A 17,606-nucleotide genomic window follows, 5' to 3' on the forward strand; every position below is an offset into this window, starting at 1 on the left:
AAGACTGGGGGTTCTGTTTCTAAAGGGTTACAGCTTCTGAAACCCACCAGGGGTCCCTCCCAATGAGTCAGCATTGATTCCATGGCAGTGAGTGAATGGCTGATTCTCTAGTCTTCCTCTTCATTTAAAGCTGTGATAGGGAATCTTTTTTCGACCAAGATTCACTCTGATATTTTTAACATCAATCACGGGCCATACTGATTATTTATTAACTCACCCCTAATGTGATGGCAAGGTGGCACAGTGGTTACATCCTAGGCTGCTAACAGCAAGGTCAGCATTGGAAAGTACCACTCACTCTGCAAGCACAAGGCCTTCCACTCTTGTAAAGTCTCGGAAATCCACAAGGGCAGTCCTATAAGGTCACTATGAGTCACAATCAATTTGATGGCAGTTTGGTTTGGAATGTTATGGCTGGAACTGCTATTTTTTGGTAAGGTGTGTGATATTAGCTCATATTGATGACTGCACAGGCCTAATAAGACTGAGGGCCAGACATTTCCCACCCCATTTAAAAGCTTCACTCTTAACTAAACTGGGTCATTTGTTAAGAAACGAAATGGTCTCCTTATACACAGACAGAATTGCTCAAGTAAACTATGTTTTAATTTGTTTTATTATTCTTTATCACAAACTTTAAAGGAGACTATTTAACACCAGCTTGTTAAGGGGGACCATTAGCTAGACTCTTTGTATTTAGTCAAGATAGTGGAGACATAAACAGTGGAATGCACATAGTTCATAATTCTGGACTATATTCTAGTTACGAGGGAACTTCAGGATGTTTGTGGAAAAATTCCACTACATTCTAATTCCTTTTTCCACGAACTTTTCGAACTCTCATTTTGCCCCCTTACACCCTTTTTCATTAGTTCTCCATCTACAAAGTGAAGAGGTTGACCTTATCATCAATTCTTATTTCTGTGAAAGTCATTAACCATTTGCAGAACATTTTTGCTATGTTGCTCATACAGACATATAAGGTGTGCCTATTGAGTTTACCATTAATACAGTAAGAGTAGATATTATAGATTTCTGTATAAAGTATTTGCACAAGATGTTAATTATGCAAAACCAATGCATTTTAAACATTCCTAAACACAATTAATATAAAAAAGAACCTATAGACTGTAATTATTTAATAGCTAGATATTTAAAACATATATTTTTAAGTTTGCTACAATAACATTTAAAGATCAACAAGAAAATATTAAATTAACTTAAAGCAAAGGATCCCACAGGTATTAACAATGCAGGCAGATTTTTTCTTTTGCTACAGACAAAATGAAGAGGAGAAAAAAAGTCTACATTAAAATAGAGGCATGGTTGTCCATAAATCTCTGGTTAACTGAAAGCTTATTTTTATAAAACTTACAGGGCCTTAAAACATCAATTCTGTATTGTTATACACATAAAAACTTGCCCAGACAAGAGAAATGCATCTAGCACAGCAACAATTTTCAGCGGCAACTGAGCTTCCTTTTGTGTCAAGCCTGGGAACAGTATTTGGGGTTCAAGAACAATGCCCATGTGTTTATGCTGATCCCTTTGCATTTTCTTACAAATATTTGTTCCCCAAGGAGCTGAGGGCCTGTGACAGAGAACACATTTCTTTTGTACTTCATTCACGAACAATTTAGCATATTTACTGACAGCTTGCTATCCTGCTAGTTCTACCCAGAACAAGATAGAAGTGCCTCACCATCTATTATCACACAAAATTGGTTGTGAATCATTGTGTGCTTTCATGCCACCTTTGAAGATATGCAGACACTCAGTTCCCAGATAAGTAAACAAAATCTACCCCAAGCCATTCTTTGGATTCTCACAAGAGGTATTTTGAAATCCATGAGACCTCCGCTCTGATTTATCGAATTGCTTTGTTACTTAAGAAAATGTTATTTTGTTGATGTTCTCAGGCCTCCCCAACCAGCCCAGCCCTCTGCAGTCTTGCCCATTCACTTGCCTGGCATGCCCTCCCCGGGCCCCCCACTTTGCTACAAAGCTCCTTCACTGTCAGCCTCTGTTACTTTCCTCTTACTGGTCACGGAGGCTTCCCACCTTTCCTTCCCTAGCTTCTCAGGAGCACAGGTGACCAATTTTCACTGATTTCTTAAATGGCGGTTCTTCATTAATAAGTATTATGAAATCAAATCTGCCCCCCCAGTTAGCATTTCCTTTAGATTTCCAGTGAATTTCAAATGTTCTTACCAACAGTACCCTTTCTGAAGGATTCTGGTTTAAACGTGGTATTACAAACAATCAATAAAGGAACACATAATTCAGCAAAGGATGCTTCCACTGTATTGCCAATTACCACCATTAAAACTACTGAATTCTGTAAGATCATAGTTACAGCCATTTGATTTGGGATCTAGACTTTTGTACTTAATGGCTAGATTTTAAAAATCCAATTTTTGGCCTGTTATCAAACTGCAATTGTACATAAATATGCAGTCTTAAAGATTAAAAAAAAACACCTTAAGGGATAGAAAGATAAAGAGTTTAGTCATTGGTCTCTTCTCATCAGCACAAACTATACATAATCAATACGTCCATTATTTGAGTCCCCCAAATCGGGTGCCATCAATCAAACTGCTGTCCACAAACCACAAATTTCTAGCTCAGGGGCAAATCATTAAGATTGAGGATACAGTAAAGTTCAACTTTCCATATGGTTTCATATGATCAGAAGTACCTACCTTCCAGTTATAACGTGTTTGATAATCTATTTCCTGGAAATGAACTACATGTTCATGTTGTAAGGTAGCAGTGACAGGCTTTGTGACCCACGGTGATGGTAGTCTCATTTAGTAAGCAATCCCTCTTCACACTCAGCATGTGAGTAAAAACAGGGCTAGAAAAGTCAACTCTTATTGACGATTGGCATTTTCATAGTATTTTATAGAGCCTGATTGCAATTTCACAAAACCTCAACAAAAATGAAATTTATTCTGCAAGTGTACGCCTCGAAGCTGCTATTAACAACTTCCAACTCGATCTCTAGGAATGATTCGCAGTTCTGAGCCATGCTTTAGAAAGACATTTCCTAAAGACAGACAAAAAGTAAAGTTAGATGTATGAAACATTACAAGGGATCTTATACCATAAACAAAACACAGATGAATATGTACACAAAAGCTCAAACAGCATTAGCGTCCAATTTCACTTTTTAAGACCTATTGCATTTCTCTATCTTCACTGTCCTATAAATGTCTAGCGATTTAAAATAAGAACCCCAGCCATAAAAAATGTTTTAAAAATTATATTTTTATAATAACAATGTAAGGAAAGAAAAATTAATACATCCAAATCACCACAGGGAAAATACAGTTAAAACTCTGGCCTATGTTGGTTTAATTCCTGTTGAGGTTTTCTTCCTACCCCCTAATGTTCCATGTGGTAAAGTGCACACCACAAAAGTCAACAGAACAAAGTCTAACATGTGACTCCGGGACCCCACTGGCCTTGCTCTAAGGGTGCACCCATCCAGACTATCCTTTTCTGAATTACTCAACCACGAGTCAACATCCACTCCACACTCGCCCCCGCCCCGCTGAGGAAAGCTCCGCTCCTCCCCTTCCTCCAACAATAATCCTGGTTTCTATGCATGCAAGTGCAATCGTGAGAGGGAACGTCCCCTGCGGTCACAGTTGAGATGTGAACAGCTGCTATCAGACAGCACTGCACAGTGGATTGCAGCAGTTAGCTCAAAAAGTACCATCTTAACATTTGATCTCCCTTTAGACCCATTTTAAAGCCATTCCAGTTTAAAATGTTTTTAAAAAGGGAAGAAATACCATGGATGAAGCCCCTGGTGAATCCCCTCTAACCACGGACCAGGTTGTGAAGAGCCTTGCTCACATGTACTGGACATGGATTGTTGCAGATGCAGGTAGACTAAAATTTAGCACTTTATCATCTGAGTTTTCAGTATCGTCTGCTTTTTCATTTAGGTTTTTACCTGCTTTGATTTGTTATTTTTGTTTGTTTGTTTACAGTTTTTTCTGTATATGAAATCCAAGATAGGTAAAACTACAGAGACAGTAACTGGAGGGTAGCCCAAGGGAAGTTGGGGGAAATAGGGAACTAATAAAGATGAGTACAAGAATGAAAACTGTTTTAAAACTGATTGTGGTGGTGATCGCGTAACTTATCCTTCCTGATTTGGTGGAACTCCTGAATTGTATGATATGTGAATTACATGCCAAGAAAACTGTTGGGGAAAAATTGGGTTTTATAAAGAATTTTTCTTGAAAAAACAGAATCAAAGGAAAATGTCATTTATCCACAGATTTATTGACGTCCTCGTCCTTTTGAGACTGTATGTTTTGAGGCTCATCACCTTTAAAGCATACATTGTCGGCACTTCCTTTCTCTTGACAGCGGAGTATCCTGGATAATGCCGATGCCATAGTTTCGTCACACACTCACCCACTGGTAAGACACAGCTTGGTTCTACCTTTCAACAACTGTGGGAAGTGCTGCAGTGAACAGCGTCGCACAGGCATCTATCTGTGTCCTTGCTTTTACTTCCGGGTAGAAGTAGGATCGGCTCGGGAATGCTTGTTCACACGATAGTTCTTGCGCATCTTTTTGAGGAACCTCCAAATTGTTTCCACAGCGGCTGTGTGCCGTTTACATCCCTACTAGCAATCGATGAAGGCTCCAGTTCCTCCACACCTTGCTTGTCACCACTTACTGCCTTCCATTTCTTGTTCACTGTCACTAATTGGAAGAAAAGTAGCATCTTATTGTGGGTTTCACTTGCAACTCCAGGACCAGGCAGTACTTCCTTGTTATGCAAAGGATTGCTATGATTTGGAACTCACTGGCACCTAAAAATTGTGTATGACATTTCCATTCTTGTGTGTGTGTGTGGGGGGGGGGAAAGCCATATCCTGAATATTCTCTTTCATGAGGATATATTCAACTCACTTTTATTGAGTTATTTTCAACTTGCAGACGTTTGAAAACAAATATATATATTGGATATTAGACCATTATCAGACTTTGGAGCCTGTAGGTTGTCTTTTCTGAAATAAAAACTAAAACGTGTTTAATTTTTGTGAGGTCCCATCATCTATTTTGTGTATATATTATCAGAGTTGATAGTCCATTCCTGAAAGCTAGGGCCCCCCCAGTCTTGCTTGTGTTTACTTTCACTTTAGGTCCTTCATTATTTTGAATGTTTTTGTGTGTGGTGTGATGTGCGGACTCTGATTCATTCTTCAGTATGTAAACATCCATCTTCCCAGCACCATTTATTGAAGAGGCTTGTTCTTCCAAAATAGGCCCAGCAACCCTTTCAAGAATCAGCTGGCCATAGATGTACACATTTCTATACTCTCGGTTTTATCCTATTGGCCTGTCTACACCAGTTCAAAGCTGTTTTAATCACTGGGGCTTTGGAGCTGATTTTGAAATTGGAAAGTCTTGAATTCTCTTACGTTTTTTCTTCTTCAAGCTTGTTTCATCTCTGTGGAGCCCTTTGTTCTTCCACACTGAGATGCAGTCAGTTCATATGCCTGTCTAGGCATTATCCTTCATGGGATGTATTTTAAATTTGGACCTAAATGCCTGAGCCCATTTCAGCCCAGTATTATCTAAGGTATGTTTACGTGCTCCATTTTTGGGGACAACTTCCAGATTTCCTTGATTCAACACGCCACATTCCACATCCTGACGATTACCAGAAGTTAGCAGTACTTTCTTCTCATTCGGAGTCATGTTCCATCGGCCCATGAAGCCCCTCCCACGACACATAGGGCGTCTCTATGAGGAGGCAGCTCTTCTCCAGTAGTAGTCGAGTGTCTTCAACCCGAGGGGCTCCTCCTCCAGGAAAATGTCAGACTGTGTTCCACTGCTAAAAACATGCTAGACCACATATAACAAGGACAACGATCTTCTTGAAATTGTGTCAAGTCCAACTAAAATACATAGAACAAATCTCATCTTTAATATAAATTAACATACATATCCTCTGCCTGAACTTCCAAAGTTTTCAAATAAGTTACTCACCAGCAGTTTGTGTGGGATTTATTCCAATTCCATCTAGAAAATAAGTTGTAAAATCATGTAAGTTATTTATAAAACTATATTTGTTTAATGTTAACATGATTTGTCAAAACAATGCCACACTATCCAAATTGACCATACAATTTAAATCCAAGAATAGGTAAATTACCTGTCTGTAGAAATCTGATACGATTATGCTTTTACACACAATGCTGGGTTAAATAAGAACGTCCTTCAATGTAATAATGCTTATAAATTCTAGAGAAGACAGTTTTCAGTTTACTATGCCAAACAGTCCAAAATGCTGTTTCTTCACAAAAAGCTCAAAGCACCTCAGGGGTGTCACGAATCACTCTCATGTGTAGCAGGGTAGAATATCTTCTGGCTGGGGGGCCTACAAAGTTATTTATTTCTCTTCCACTGACCCTTGCAAGTTTACAAAGCCCTTTCTTAGGAGTTACTCAATTGTGAACCTAATACTCTGCAGTAGGCCAGATCTCTTTGGAGAAAGAATTCAGGGCGTTAGCACAAAGAGAGTTTCAGGGTGAGAAACTCTTGGAATATGTGAACTGCGTATGAGCCACTTGACACCAACCATGAATACTATTTTGTATTCTAGAAATCATGCATTTCCTGCACCCTTCCTTTCTAAGCTCCCCATTTCAGCATTGTCTCATAAGCTTAGTTCACTATACTTGTTATTAATCTTCTCAGACATTTAGATTGTAGTTATAAATTCAACTGAATAAAGTACACACGAAAAGCCTGTGAGAACCAGTTTTCTCGCAGGAAAGAAATAGTGAGGTACAGCACAAGCCTATCGCTGCTTAATTTTTTATGAAGCATTTAGAAACACAACTTTATTTTACAATGACAAAACAAAAACTTGTTAAATGTAGTTATTTCCAGTAATAATTTGGTATGAAGTGATATGGGTACACAATATTAATCTATGTATCTCGAATGTGAACACAAGATATTACATGCTGTACCAAACATTCAAAAATTTTTTAAATGTAAATTACAGATAATAGCATGACTTCATATTTATAATATCATATATCATTAATGTTGGCACAAATTTGAAGTTTCATGTATATATGTAAGCCAATTTTGGTATGGGTCTTTTAATTAATTTGATTCTTTTAAAACAATTCCCATAGCTCTCTTAATAAAATTAGATGAGTTCTTACCGTTGGTAATAATGGCACTCGTTGCTGCAGGTACTTTAAACTAAAATGGAGAAAAAAGTATGTGTGTTTACTTACAACTATAAAAGACATATAGCAGGACGAGGTAAATATAATCAATCCATAACTCTACCATGTGATTCACCTTCTAGGATAATGTAATTTGCTGTATTTTATATGAACCTTCTCCTCCAAATGCTGTATTTTATCTTATCTATGGTATCTCTGGTTGTGGCCAAACCGGACAGAGCAGAGCGAAGGGTTCCTCAGGGGTTCCTGGGGCTGTCAACCTTAATAGGATCAGAGCATCTCACCTTTCTGGCGGGTGGGTTTGAACCACTGATCTGGTTATTTGCAGCTCAAAACCTAACTAACAGTCCCACCAAGGTTTCATACTCTCTGTCTAGTTCAATCATTGTGACCATCCTCTAAAAGACTTTAAAGCAACTTCAAAACATACTGTAATGAGTAATGTAAAAAAGTTTTAATGTTGTAGATGTAATACTCAATAAACTTTGATCAAATACTCAATTATATACCTCAGAACTTTTAAAACTTGAATCCTACAATTTTTTGCTACCCTACTGAGCATGTATTATTCTTAAATCATGTTCATATTAAGATAAATCGTGCATTTTCTTAATCACATCTATGTAATCACAATACATTTTTTGAATGTCATAAAACAAAAGCAGCTCCTAACACATTCCCCCTTCACAATGGAAATGCTAACACTTAAATTTTTCGAGAACCACTAGTAATAATAAATAAAAATAATAAAATTCATAATTACATATACCACATATTACACCATATTTCACAGAGAAAATGTTCTACATCCTGCTTTAGTGAGTGGAGATTGGGGTATTAAAGGCTCCTGCGTGGCCCGGCCCTCCAAAGTATAGCTACTGGACTGTCTGAGGAAAGTGAAGAAACCAACCATGCACATGGAAACCATTCCTTCAATGGACTATGTAAACATGGGTCTCTAGTACCCCAAGGCCAGCAGAACTGGATGGTACTCAACTACCAAGACCAACTGCTTAGACTAGAAAGGGATCGCATCAGAAGATGCTGTATACAGCTGGGGAAGAATGAGGAACAAAAACAATTACATTTTTAAAAGACCAGGCTCTTGGTCCACAGAGAATGGCAGAACTTCTGAGACTATGGCTCTTAGTCACCTTCTAGAGGTAGAACTGAACTGACCACCATGGCTCATTTCCAGCCAAACAACAGACACGTCTGTAAGGGGAACATAACATCACCGAGGTACACACACCTTAGAATAAGCAACCACTTGAGGTGAAAAGGCAGTATTCCCCAAGGCCAAAGTTCAGAGTCAAGAAGTAAGGAGGGATGGAGACAGGAGCACAGGGAAGCGAGAGGTGTCATGTTCTTTGTGGAGATTGCCATTAATGACATGTAACAAAATGTTTATTAACCTTTGAGTGAGAAATTGATCTACTCTGCAGACTTTCCCCCAATTCACAATATTTAAAAATAAATAATTTATATACGAATGGTGCCTTTTCAATTTCAACACAATTTTTCTTCTAACTCCCGTCGCTCTATCTGGATAGGAGTTTCTACTTTCTGACAGGCAAAACCAACCCCCAGATGACTGCAGTAGCACTGATTCGAGTACCGGCGATGACATGTGGTACAGAGAACTGTTCTGCACAAGACTGCCAGCTCTTTCTTTCATGGCACTGGTGGGTAGCTGGGTTTCACCCGACAGGGACCCTTGATGGTATGAATCCCAGGACGATTAGTCTGTGTTAGGATGGAGGTCAAAGCCCTTACAGAATATAAAGATTTTAGACATACTACCAAATACATCCCATAAAGGTTGTTCCAACTTCCATACTTACTTCTTCTGCTGCAAACTTTAAGACTGCTGTAAAAGGGGTACTTTCAGGAACACTGAGTCTGCAAGAGTGTGAAAAATAATGTTGTTATTATTCTGTGTTCTAAACCCCATGTTCCTTACTTTAGCTACTGTAACACAGCTGGGCAAAGTCTGTTACCTAAGTTTGAAGCTGAGCATTTTTGTTTTGCATTACACTTTCTCTCAAGAGAGTAACAGTTCACTTTATAGCTGATGGCGCCCTTTTGAAAAATAACCACCCCCACTTTCTTTTATTAAATTGGAACTCTATGATGCTCACTCTCCCGACACAACGGCTGGAGCCAAAGTGGGTGAACAAGTAAATGTGAAGAAAGCTGATGGTGCCCGGCTATCAAAAGAGATAGTGTCTGGGGTCTTAAAGGCTTGAAGGTGAACAAGCGGCCATCTAGCTCAGAAGCAAAAAAGTCCACATGGAAGAAGCACACCGGCCAGTGCGATCACGAGGTGCCAAAGGGACCAGGTATAAAGGCATCATGCAAAAAAAAAGATATATGTGTGTATATGTATATATATGTATATGTATATATATATTTAGACCATATTGAATGAAGGGGGAAGTGCAGAGTGGAGACCCAAGGCCCAAGTGTCGGCCAATGGAGATCCCCTCACAGAGGGGTTCAGGAGAGGAGATGGGTCAATGAGGGTGCGAGGTAGTACCAATGAAAAACACAGCTTTCCTCCGGGTCCTGGATGCTTCCTCCCCCCAACTACCATGATCCGAATTCTACCTTGCAGGGCTGGATAAGGCAGAGGTTGTACACTGGTGCATATGGGGGCTGGAGGCACAGGGAATCCAGGGTGGATGATATCTTCAGGACCAGGGGTGTGAGGGGCGATGCTGGGAGAGTGGAGGGTGAGTGGGTTGGAAAGGGGGAACTGATTACAAGGATCCACATGTGACCTCTTCCCTGGGAGAGGGACGGCAGAGAAGGGGGGGAGGGAGACTCCGGATAGGGCAAGATATGACAAAATAACGATGTATAAATTACCAAGGGCACATGAGGGAGGGGGGAGAGGGGAGGGAGGGGGAAAAAAAAAGAGGACCTGATGCAAAGGGCTTAAGTGGAGAGCCAATGCTTTGAGAATGATTGGGGCAGGGAATGTATGGATGTGCTTTATACAATTGATGTATGTATATGTATGGATTGTGGTAAGAGTTGTGTGAGTCCCTAATAAAATGTAAAAGAAGAAAAGAGAAAGAATGACGAGGGCAACAAATGTATAAGGGTGCTTTGCTCAATTGATGTATGTATGGATTGTGATAAGAGTTGTATGAGCCCCAATAAAAAATATTTATTAATTAAAAAAAAGAAAAAGAACCACCCCCACAGTTGTTGTAGACATATACCCTATTTTCCCTTTTCTTTTAAAAATAAACAGGCCTAAATTGTACGGTCTGCTGCTTGTTTTCAAGTATGGATTTCAAAAAGCGAATCTCCTCGTAATCAGTGCATTTTACCATGTCTAGCCCAAGTCCAAACATCTCACTGGATGAAGTAGTGTCATTATTTTCATCCTAATTAGAGGCTGTCGACCTACTCATGCCATTGATGGGGGCCTAGAGAAGAATTGCCCCATTGGCTTTCCTGAGCTGTGATCTTTAGCACATCACCAGGACTCCTCTCCCACAGACTCACTGCTAGGTTCGAATTGGCGGCCTTTCGAATGGATTTTAAATCCAGGCCATAGGGAAAGAGGAGCCATCTGAGCGTGAGCTGCAGATCTCTAACAGGACTCATTCAACACACGGCTCTCCTTGGGCCCTTCATGGCATGTGTCTGCTCCTGGTAGTTGGTGTCCAAGTTGTACAGGTGCTCAGTGGTCCCTGAAGGTAAAAGGACCCTGTGCACCATTGTCATTGCTGCTGAGATGTTGAAGGTTTGCACAAAACAATCACCAAATGCTTATTATCAGATGTCCAGACGAAAAAGAGTTACTATGTTGTCTTGCCGTAAATAAAGAGGAGCCCTTCCAACTTCACATTTTCCAAAAGCATGAAAAGTAAGCAAGATCATTCAACAGAACATTCAAGTTCACTCAGAGCCCGTGACGGCATTTACCTGAAAGCAGAAATATTTAGTTGGCAGTTTGGAGGCTTATAAGATCATAAACTTTTCATGAATGCACTGGTGATCTGTTATGGCTAGTCAACTGAAAAAGAATGCTTACTATGTTAAAATCTGAAAACGGTTGTTTTTAACCTAATCATTTGAGAAAGAGCTAAGCTTTGTACAATCTGAAATACTGCTTTGGACAAGGATGCATGATTTTGTTAATTGATATATACAAGAGCAACTATATTTATAGATTGGTTAGAAAGTTATTTTTTTAATGATTTATCCCTAGGGTTAATGTGTATTAGTTTTCCCAATTAAAAAATTAAAAAAAAATAAAATTTATAGTCTAATGTTAAATAATGATTAAAGAAAGAAAAAATATTTTTCAAAATAGTTAGGAGATACTGGAAAACTAATAATTATTTCCAAAACTTCTCAATCACCATTTATATTACTCTTCAAGCCCTTGAAACCCAGTGGCAAAGTGCTTATACTACAAGGTTAGTGGTTCAGATTCCCCACTCGGAGAAAGAGGAGGCCGTCTACTCCAGACATGGCTGAGAGTGTCAGAAACCTCGAACAGGCCACTTGAGCCTGAAATGGCTTGATGGCAAACAGTCTAGTTGTTTTGGGCAGGCTTTAACACCAACTACTGTGATGTAACATATTCATATATATGACCCAGGTTTTAAAAATAGTATGCAACTTTCGGGATATAAGAATCATCACATCTGTTAGAGCATGTGAGTACTTCCGGTAAGACAAGAGTGTTTGATTCATTTTACGTCCACATTGCAACCATGCAAAATATAAATTAATAACACAAGTGTTCTATTAGGAGCTAAAAAAGTATCAATTATATTATTCCTTTCGTCACCTCTCTTTTTAGGTCAAGATATAACAAACATTTCTTGAAAATGTACCTAATAATTGATGATGATAGTTTATAGAACACAGAATAAATAGTATTCTGCGAGTAGTTCATGTATATATCTAAAATTTAAATGCTGAGATCCTTTTTTCTAAAAATCGGACTCCAAAAAAACCTTCTAAAGCATCAGGGTTAATTCATTTTACAACTGGAGAATTAGAAATGCCCGTGCAATAACATACAGCTCAATTCATAGTGCTAAGTGAAAATAAATGAGTTAAAACAAATTCCTAACAGTATTAAGTTGGAATTAACACACGTGGAATCTTTTATATGTATATTTGAAAACTCATTTTTATGGCTTCTAATTGGCAGAAAAGTATCAATGCAGTTGGAATTATGTCAGCAAAGATATTGAAAGTGCCATGAGCTGACAAAATAAAACAATATGGAAGAAGTACTGCCCGAATGCACCTTACAGGCGAGGATGGGATGATGTGTCTCCTGCATTTCAGACATGTTATTCAGAGAAACCAGTCCCCGGAGAGGAGCAGCAGGAAAGAGGAAAACATGTAACAAGATGGATTGACATAATAGCTGCAACAATGGTGGGGCAGGCTCAGGATGTTTAAGTCACTGTGAGTCAGAAACAATGGAGGGTCCCTAACAACACAACACAACCCAAACAAAAAACAGCAGCAAAGGGAGCCCTGTCACCAAAGGAAAGGAAATAGCAACAATTAGACTAGAAAGTAATGCAAATGGAAGCAGGAAAATAATTAAGAAATAATTAACAAGATTAGAAGTTGGTTTTCTGAGAAGTTCAATAGAATAAGCAAACCAATAGCCAAATTGACAAATGAATCAAACCAAAACCAAACTCACTGCCACGGAGTCAATGCTGGGTTTCCCAGACGGTAAATGTTTATAGGAGTAGAAAGCCCCATCTTTCTCAGGGGGAGCTGCTGGTGGCTTTGAACTACTGACCAGGTGCATTGCAGCCCAATGCATAACCGCTAACTGATATGCCAAATTACAACAGAAATAACTGAGATAAAAGGGTCATCAATGAACATGGTCAAAAAACAAAACAAAAACCAAACAAGCAGACAACTATATTTCAACAAATTTGAGAAATGGATAAATTTCCAAAAGCACAATACCTTGCTAAACACAGGCACTGTGTTAAAATGGAAACTAAGAAGTCATTAAAACAAAAAAACCTTTCCAAAAACAAGACTCTCCGTTCACAAAGCATCATTAGAGAATTCTAGGAAACAATCCTACTCAATTATTCCTGAACATGAAAAAAACAAAAAACATAAAAAACTCCTGCTCAATTCATTCTAGGAAGTCAGAGGAGCCTTGATACCAGAGCCAGGCAGAGACACCACTAAAAAAGAAAATTTTAGACCAATATCCCCCTTAAGCACAGAAATTCCCAATAAAATCCTAGTCAACCAGATTCAAGTGCTTATCAAAAATATGTATATAAACATAGCACATCAGTTCCAAGCGAGACCATACTGGAATGGACGGGCAGTTCAACTTTAGGAAAACAATCAAGTAGGAAGAGAAAGGAAACCCCTCAACCTATTGAAGAGCACATGCCCAAGCCAGCATTATTCTGCAGAGACTGGAAGCATTCCCCTTGAGAAGGAGGCCCTTCATCTCCGCTTACAGTCAGTATTCGGAAGTCCCAGCCAGAGCAATAAGGTAGGAAATAAAAATAAAAGTAACAATGGTTGCTTGGGCTGCTAACCCCAAGGTCCGCATTTCAAAACCACCAGCCTTTATGTAGGAGAAAGACAAGATTTCTTACTCCCCTAAAGGGTTACATGTTCAGAAACCCACAGTTCTATCCTAGAAGGGTGTTATGACTCAGAATTGATTTGATGGCAGTGAGTTGGGGCTTTTGCGCTAAACCCTGGTGGCATGGTGGATTATGAGTTGGGCTCGTCAGGAGAAAGATGAGTCTCTCTAAGAGCGTTACAGTCTCAGAAACCCATAGGGGCAGTTCCACTCTGCCTATAGGTTGTTATGAGTCAGAACAGTACATGTGTGCTTTCCCTTGGTGAAGGGAAAGAAAATGTACAACATGGCGGAATTCAGCACAGCACAACCAATAGCCTCAGACAAGACACCGAAAGGCACACATGTAATGCTTATTACATCTATGATCTTGCAACAACAGTATTAACCATAATATACAAGCAGATGATAGACAGTTAAGTACAGTGAAGAGTCCTGGTGTCACAGCGAGTTATAACCAATCATCTCATACAAGGTCAGCAGTTCAAAAACACTACCCACTCCACAAGAGAAAGAAGAGACTTCCACTCTTGTCAAGATTTATAGTCTCAGAAACCTACAGGGCAGTTCTACCCACTATGAACCAGAATCGATTCACTGACAGTGGGTTTGAGAGAGAGTATTTGCTGTATCATGAATAAAGGGTGAGAGGGCATATGGAAGTACCCGCATGCATATATGTATCAGTAGCTGATATTCACGTGTACATGTGCTTCAACGTACTAAAAATATAGACAATTATCTAATACAGTAGACATGATACTAATACAGTAATGAAACCTCTTATTGTACCCCTTTGGGGGGTCAAATGACCCTTTCATATGGGTCACCAGATTCACAGCAGTAGCAAAATGAGTTATGAAGTAGCAACGAAAAAAACGTTGTGGTTGCGGGGTCACCACCACATGAGGAACTGTATTAAAGGGTCGCAGCATTAGGAAGGGTAAGAACCACTGTCTTAGTGCAAAGTAAAACACCTCCCAGGACTGAGATACTGAGTTTGAGGTCTAGGGACCATAGTTTTGGGGGAAATCTAGGTCAGCTACTGTAATATAATCCAGAGAGACGATGTTTTACATCCTACTTAGCAGACTGGGCTCCCAAGTTCACAAGCCAATAATTAAGTTGCTTCTATTGGTCTCGTTCTGTCTGAAGCAAAGATGAGTGAAGTAAACTTGTATTCCAAGGGATGAATGAACCACATAAAACACGGCCTCTCCACTAACCTGGGACCAGAAGAACTAGATGGTGCTTGGCTACGACCACCCACTTCTTTGAGCATATCAAAATAGAAGGCAACACACTAAGACTGGGAACAAGGTCGAACAAAATTCAAATTTCCAATAACAACTCCCGGCCACGGAGTCGATTATTTCGACTCAGGGCGACCTTATGGAACAGGGTCGAACTGCCCCGGTGAAGTTTCCTAAACAGGAGCTCTTGCTGGGAGTGCCCCAGGGCATTGACAACAGCTGTTACCACTGCAGTCATTCGCAAAGCCCTGCTGCAGTCACATCCAGGACCACACTTTGCTGGACTTCAAGCTCCCATAGCCTCAAGGAGTATTTTACATAAAAATCACAGAAAGGTCCGAGCGAGTGTGTGGCTGTACTTTTGCAAATCGATCCCCTCAACTCCCAGGGATAGTAACAGTTGCCTCCGGACCTAAAACCCTTCTTGAACTCCCACGGAGGAGGGGCCAGCCTGAAGTGCACCGCTCCGGGCCGTCCCACGGGGCCTGCGCTCACACAAGAGGGGGACCGGGAGTCTGACAGCAGCGGCAGCCATTCAAGGCTGTGGGCGCCTGCACCGGGACGTCTCCCTAACTTCCACGAACAGCTGCTCAAGTCGTCGTGGACGGCCGTTGCGGCAACGGGCGGCGAAGCCCTGTCCCCAAGTCCTCCCACCGGACATCACGGAGGGATCCGAGGGGAGACGTGCGCCCCGCGCCCTCCGGCTCCAGCGGGGCGGGCGGGGGCCGGACACCGGCAGCTGCAGGCCGCGTGGCCACCCGCGCCCGACCCGCTCCCAGAAGGCCGCCGCCGCAGCCGGGCCACTCACACTTTGTAGGGCAGCCGCGGGTCGGACGTCAGCGTGATTTTAAAGGAAACCTTCGACCTGCGGGAGAGAGTGCGAGAGAGTTAGGGGCGAGCCGCGAGGCCGGGCGTCGGGTGGCGGGGACTCAATCAACTTACATGGTGCGACTGACTGTACGGAAGCCACGCCAACCCCGGGGAGCGCGCCCACTTCCTCCGCCGGCTCCGCGCGCGCCTCCTTCCCCAGCGGGGGCCTCCACGCTTGCTGCTGTTCAAGGCAGTGCCTGCAAGTTGCCTCTAGATGATCGTGTCAAGTGGCGTCTTAAGGCTACAAATAGCTGGTAGGTTTGCATATATATCTTAGAGCGAAAAGTCTGGACAGTCTGAAAAGATTTTTTTCTACAAATGCACTGATATATGAAAGATTTTATTCAGGCAGAGCAAGAGCGGGCACACACAGGAGGCCAGTAGGGCCCAGCGGGCAGATTGGGGCGGAAGTAAGCGAGCTAATACCTGGCGGAAGAGCGAGTTGGAGCCGAAGGCGGGGCAAGAACGGGGCGGGGCAAGAGCGGGGCGGGCAAAGGGCGGGGCGATGGGGTGGCCTGCTCCTGAATAGTTGATGGTTCACTAGAAAGTGTCATCTTAATCCGCTTTAGTATTAGTAATCTGCTTTTATAGCAAATCAACTCTTGTTACTCTCGTAATGTTTTCCCGCACAGTACACTTTCTACTACTGACGTCTAACTATCACAGCAGAGAGAAAATTATGTTTTAGATGGATACTAGGGTTGCCTCGAGGTGTCTCGCTGGGAAGAAGCACAGGGTACCAGGATGGCCATTGACGGCCACGTTTCCTCCATTTACAACTATTGAGATTTTCTGTGTGCTAGCCTCTAAGCAAAATGCTGGGAATCACAAGATGAGTGAAACAAATAGATGGCCACTCTCTAAGATCCAGCAGCCAGAGTTCTTATAAAGACAGCATGTCTTGTCGATTCTGTGTCTAAGCACCTGTGTTTGGAAGAGCAACATCTCTCAGTGTCTGTAGTGCCATTTTGCCCATCTCTCCAAGAGGAAGAAAAAGTAGGTGCTAACATAGTAAGGGACTAGAGTTGATCTTTATAGGGATAAGAGGAAATCACTAGGAGGGGACCAGAGCAGGAACTGCAGTGAGTGTGTCAAAAGCCAATGTCCATTTTCCCCTAATTCTGTAGCAGGCTCACCAATGAGAGCAACTGTTCTTGTCGTAACAAAATGTTGCTGTTCGTGAAGATGCAATGTTACCCCGTGTGCAATAGAACTAAAGATTGCCTTGTCCTGTGCCTTCTTCTCCAGAAGCCCTAGTGGGTTATGTGTTGGGCTGCCAAACCTCAAGATCAGCAGTTCGAAATTGAGTGGGACAAAGATGAGGCTCTCTACTCCTGTGATGGTTTACCGCTTCAGAAACTGACAGGGCAGTTGTACTCTGTCCTATAAGGTTGCTATCAGTCAGAATCTATTCGAATGGCAGTGAGTTTGCTGCCAACTGCACAGTGGTTGGTAGGCTCAAGGCTATGGTTGAGATTTGCTGTGTGTTTTGAGTGTCTTCCAACCTAAGCAGCTCATCTTCCAAATGGTTGATCAGGCAATATTCTGTTGTGATCCTGAAGGTTTCATTGACTAATCAATAGAAGTAAATCACTAGGCCTTTCTTAGTCTGTCTTGTTGTTG

General features: G+C 41.2%; 1 protein-coding gene across 1 annotated transcript; it reads right to left on the reverse strand.

Moving 5' to 3' along the window:
* Window positions 1-598: 598 nt before the first annotated feature.
* UFM1 (ubiquitin fold modifier 1) lies at window positions 599-16,191 on the reverse strand. The gene is made up of 6 exons (XM_075562900.1): window positions 16,056-16,191; window positions 15,922-15,978; window positions 9,083-9,140; window positions 7,212-7,251; window positions 6,022-6,054; window positions 599-3,049 (listed from the first exon to the last, which is right to left on the reverse strand). Coding segments are annotated over exons 1-6 (258 nt in total). The 5' UTR covers window positions 16,058-16,191; the 3' UTR covers window positions 599-2,981.
* Between the last annotated feature and the right edge of the window lie 1,415 nt (window positions 16,192-17,606).

The sequence above is a fragment of the Tenrec ecaudatus genome, chromosome 11 (genome assembly GCF_050624435.1).
Source record: "Tenrec ecaudatus isolate mTenEca1 chromosome 11, mTenEca1.hap1, whole genome shotgun sequence".
Lineage (NCBI taxonomy): Eukaryota > Metazoa > Chordata > Mammalia > Afrosoricida > Tenrecidae > Tenrec > Tenrec ecaudatus.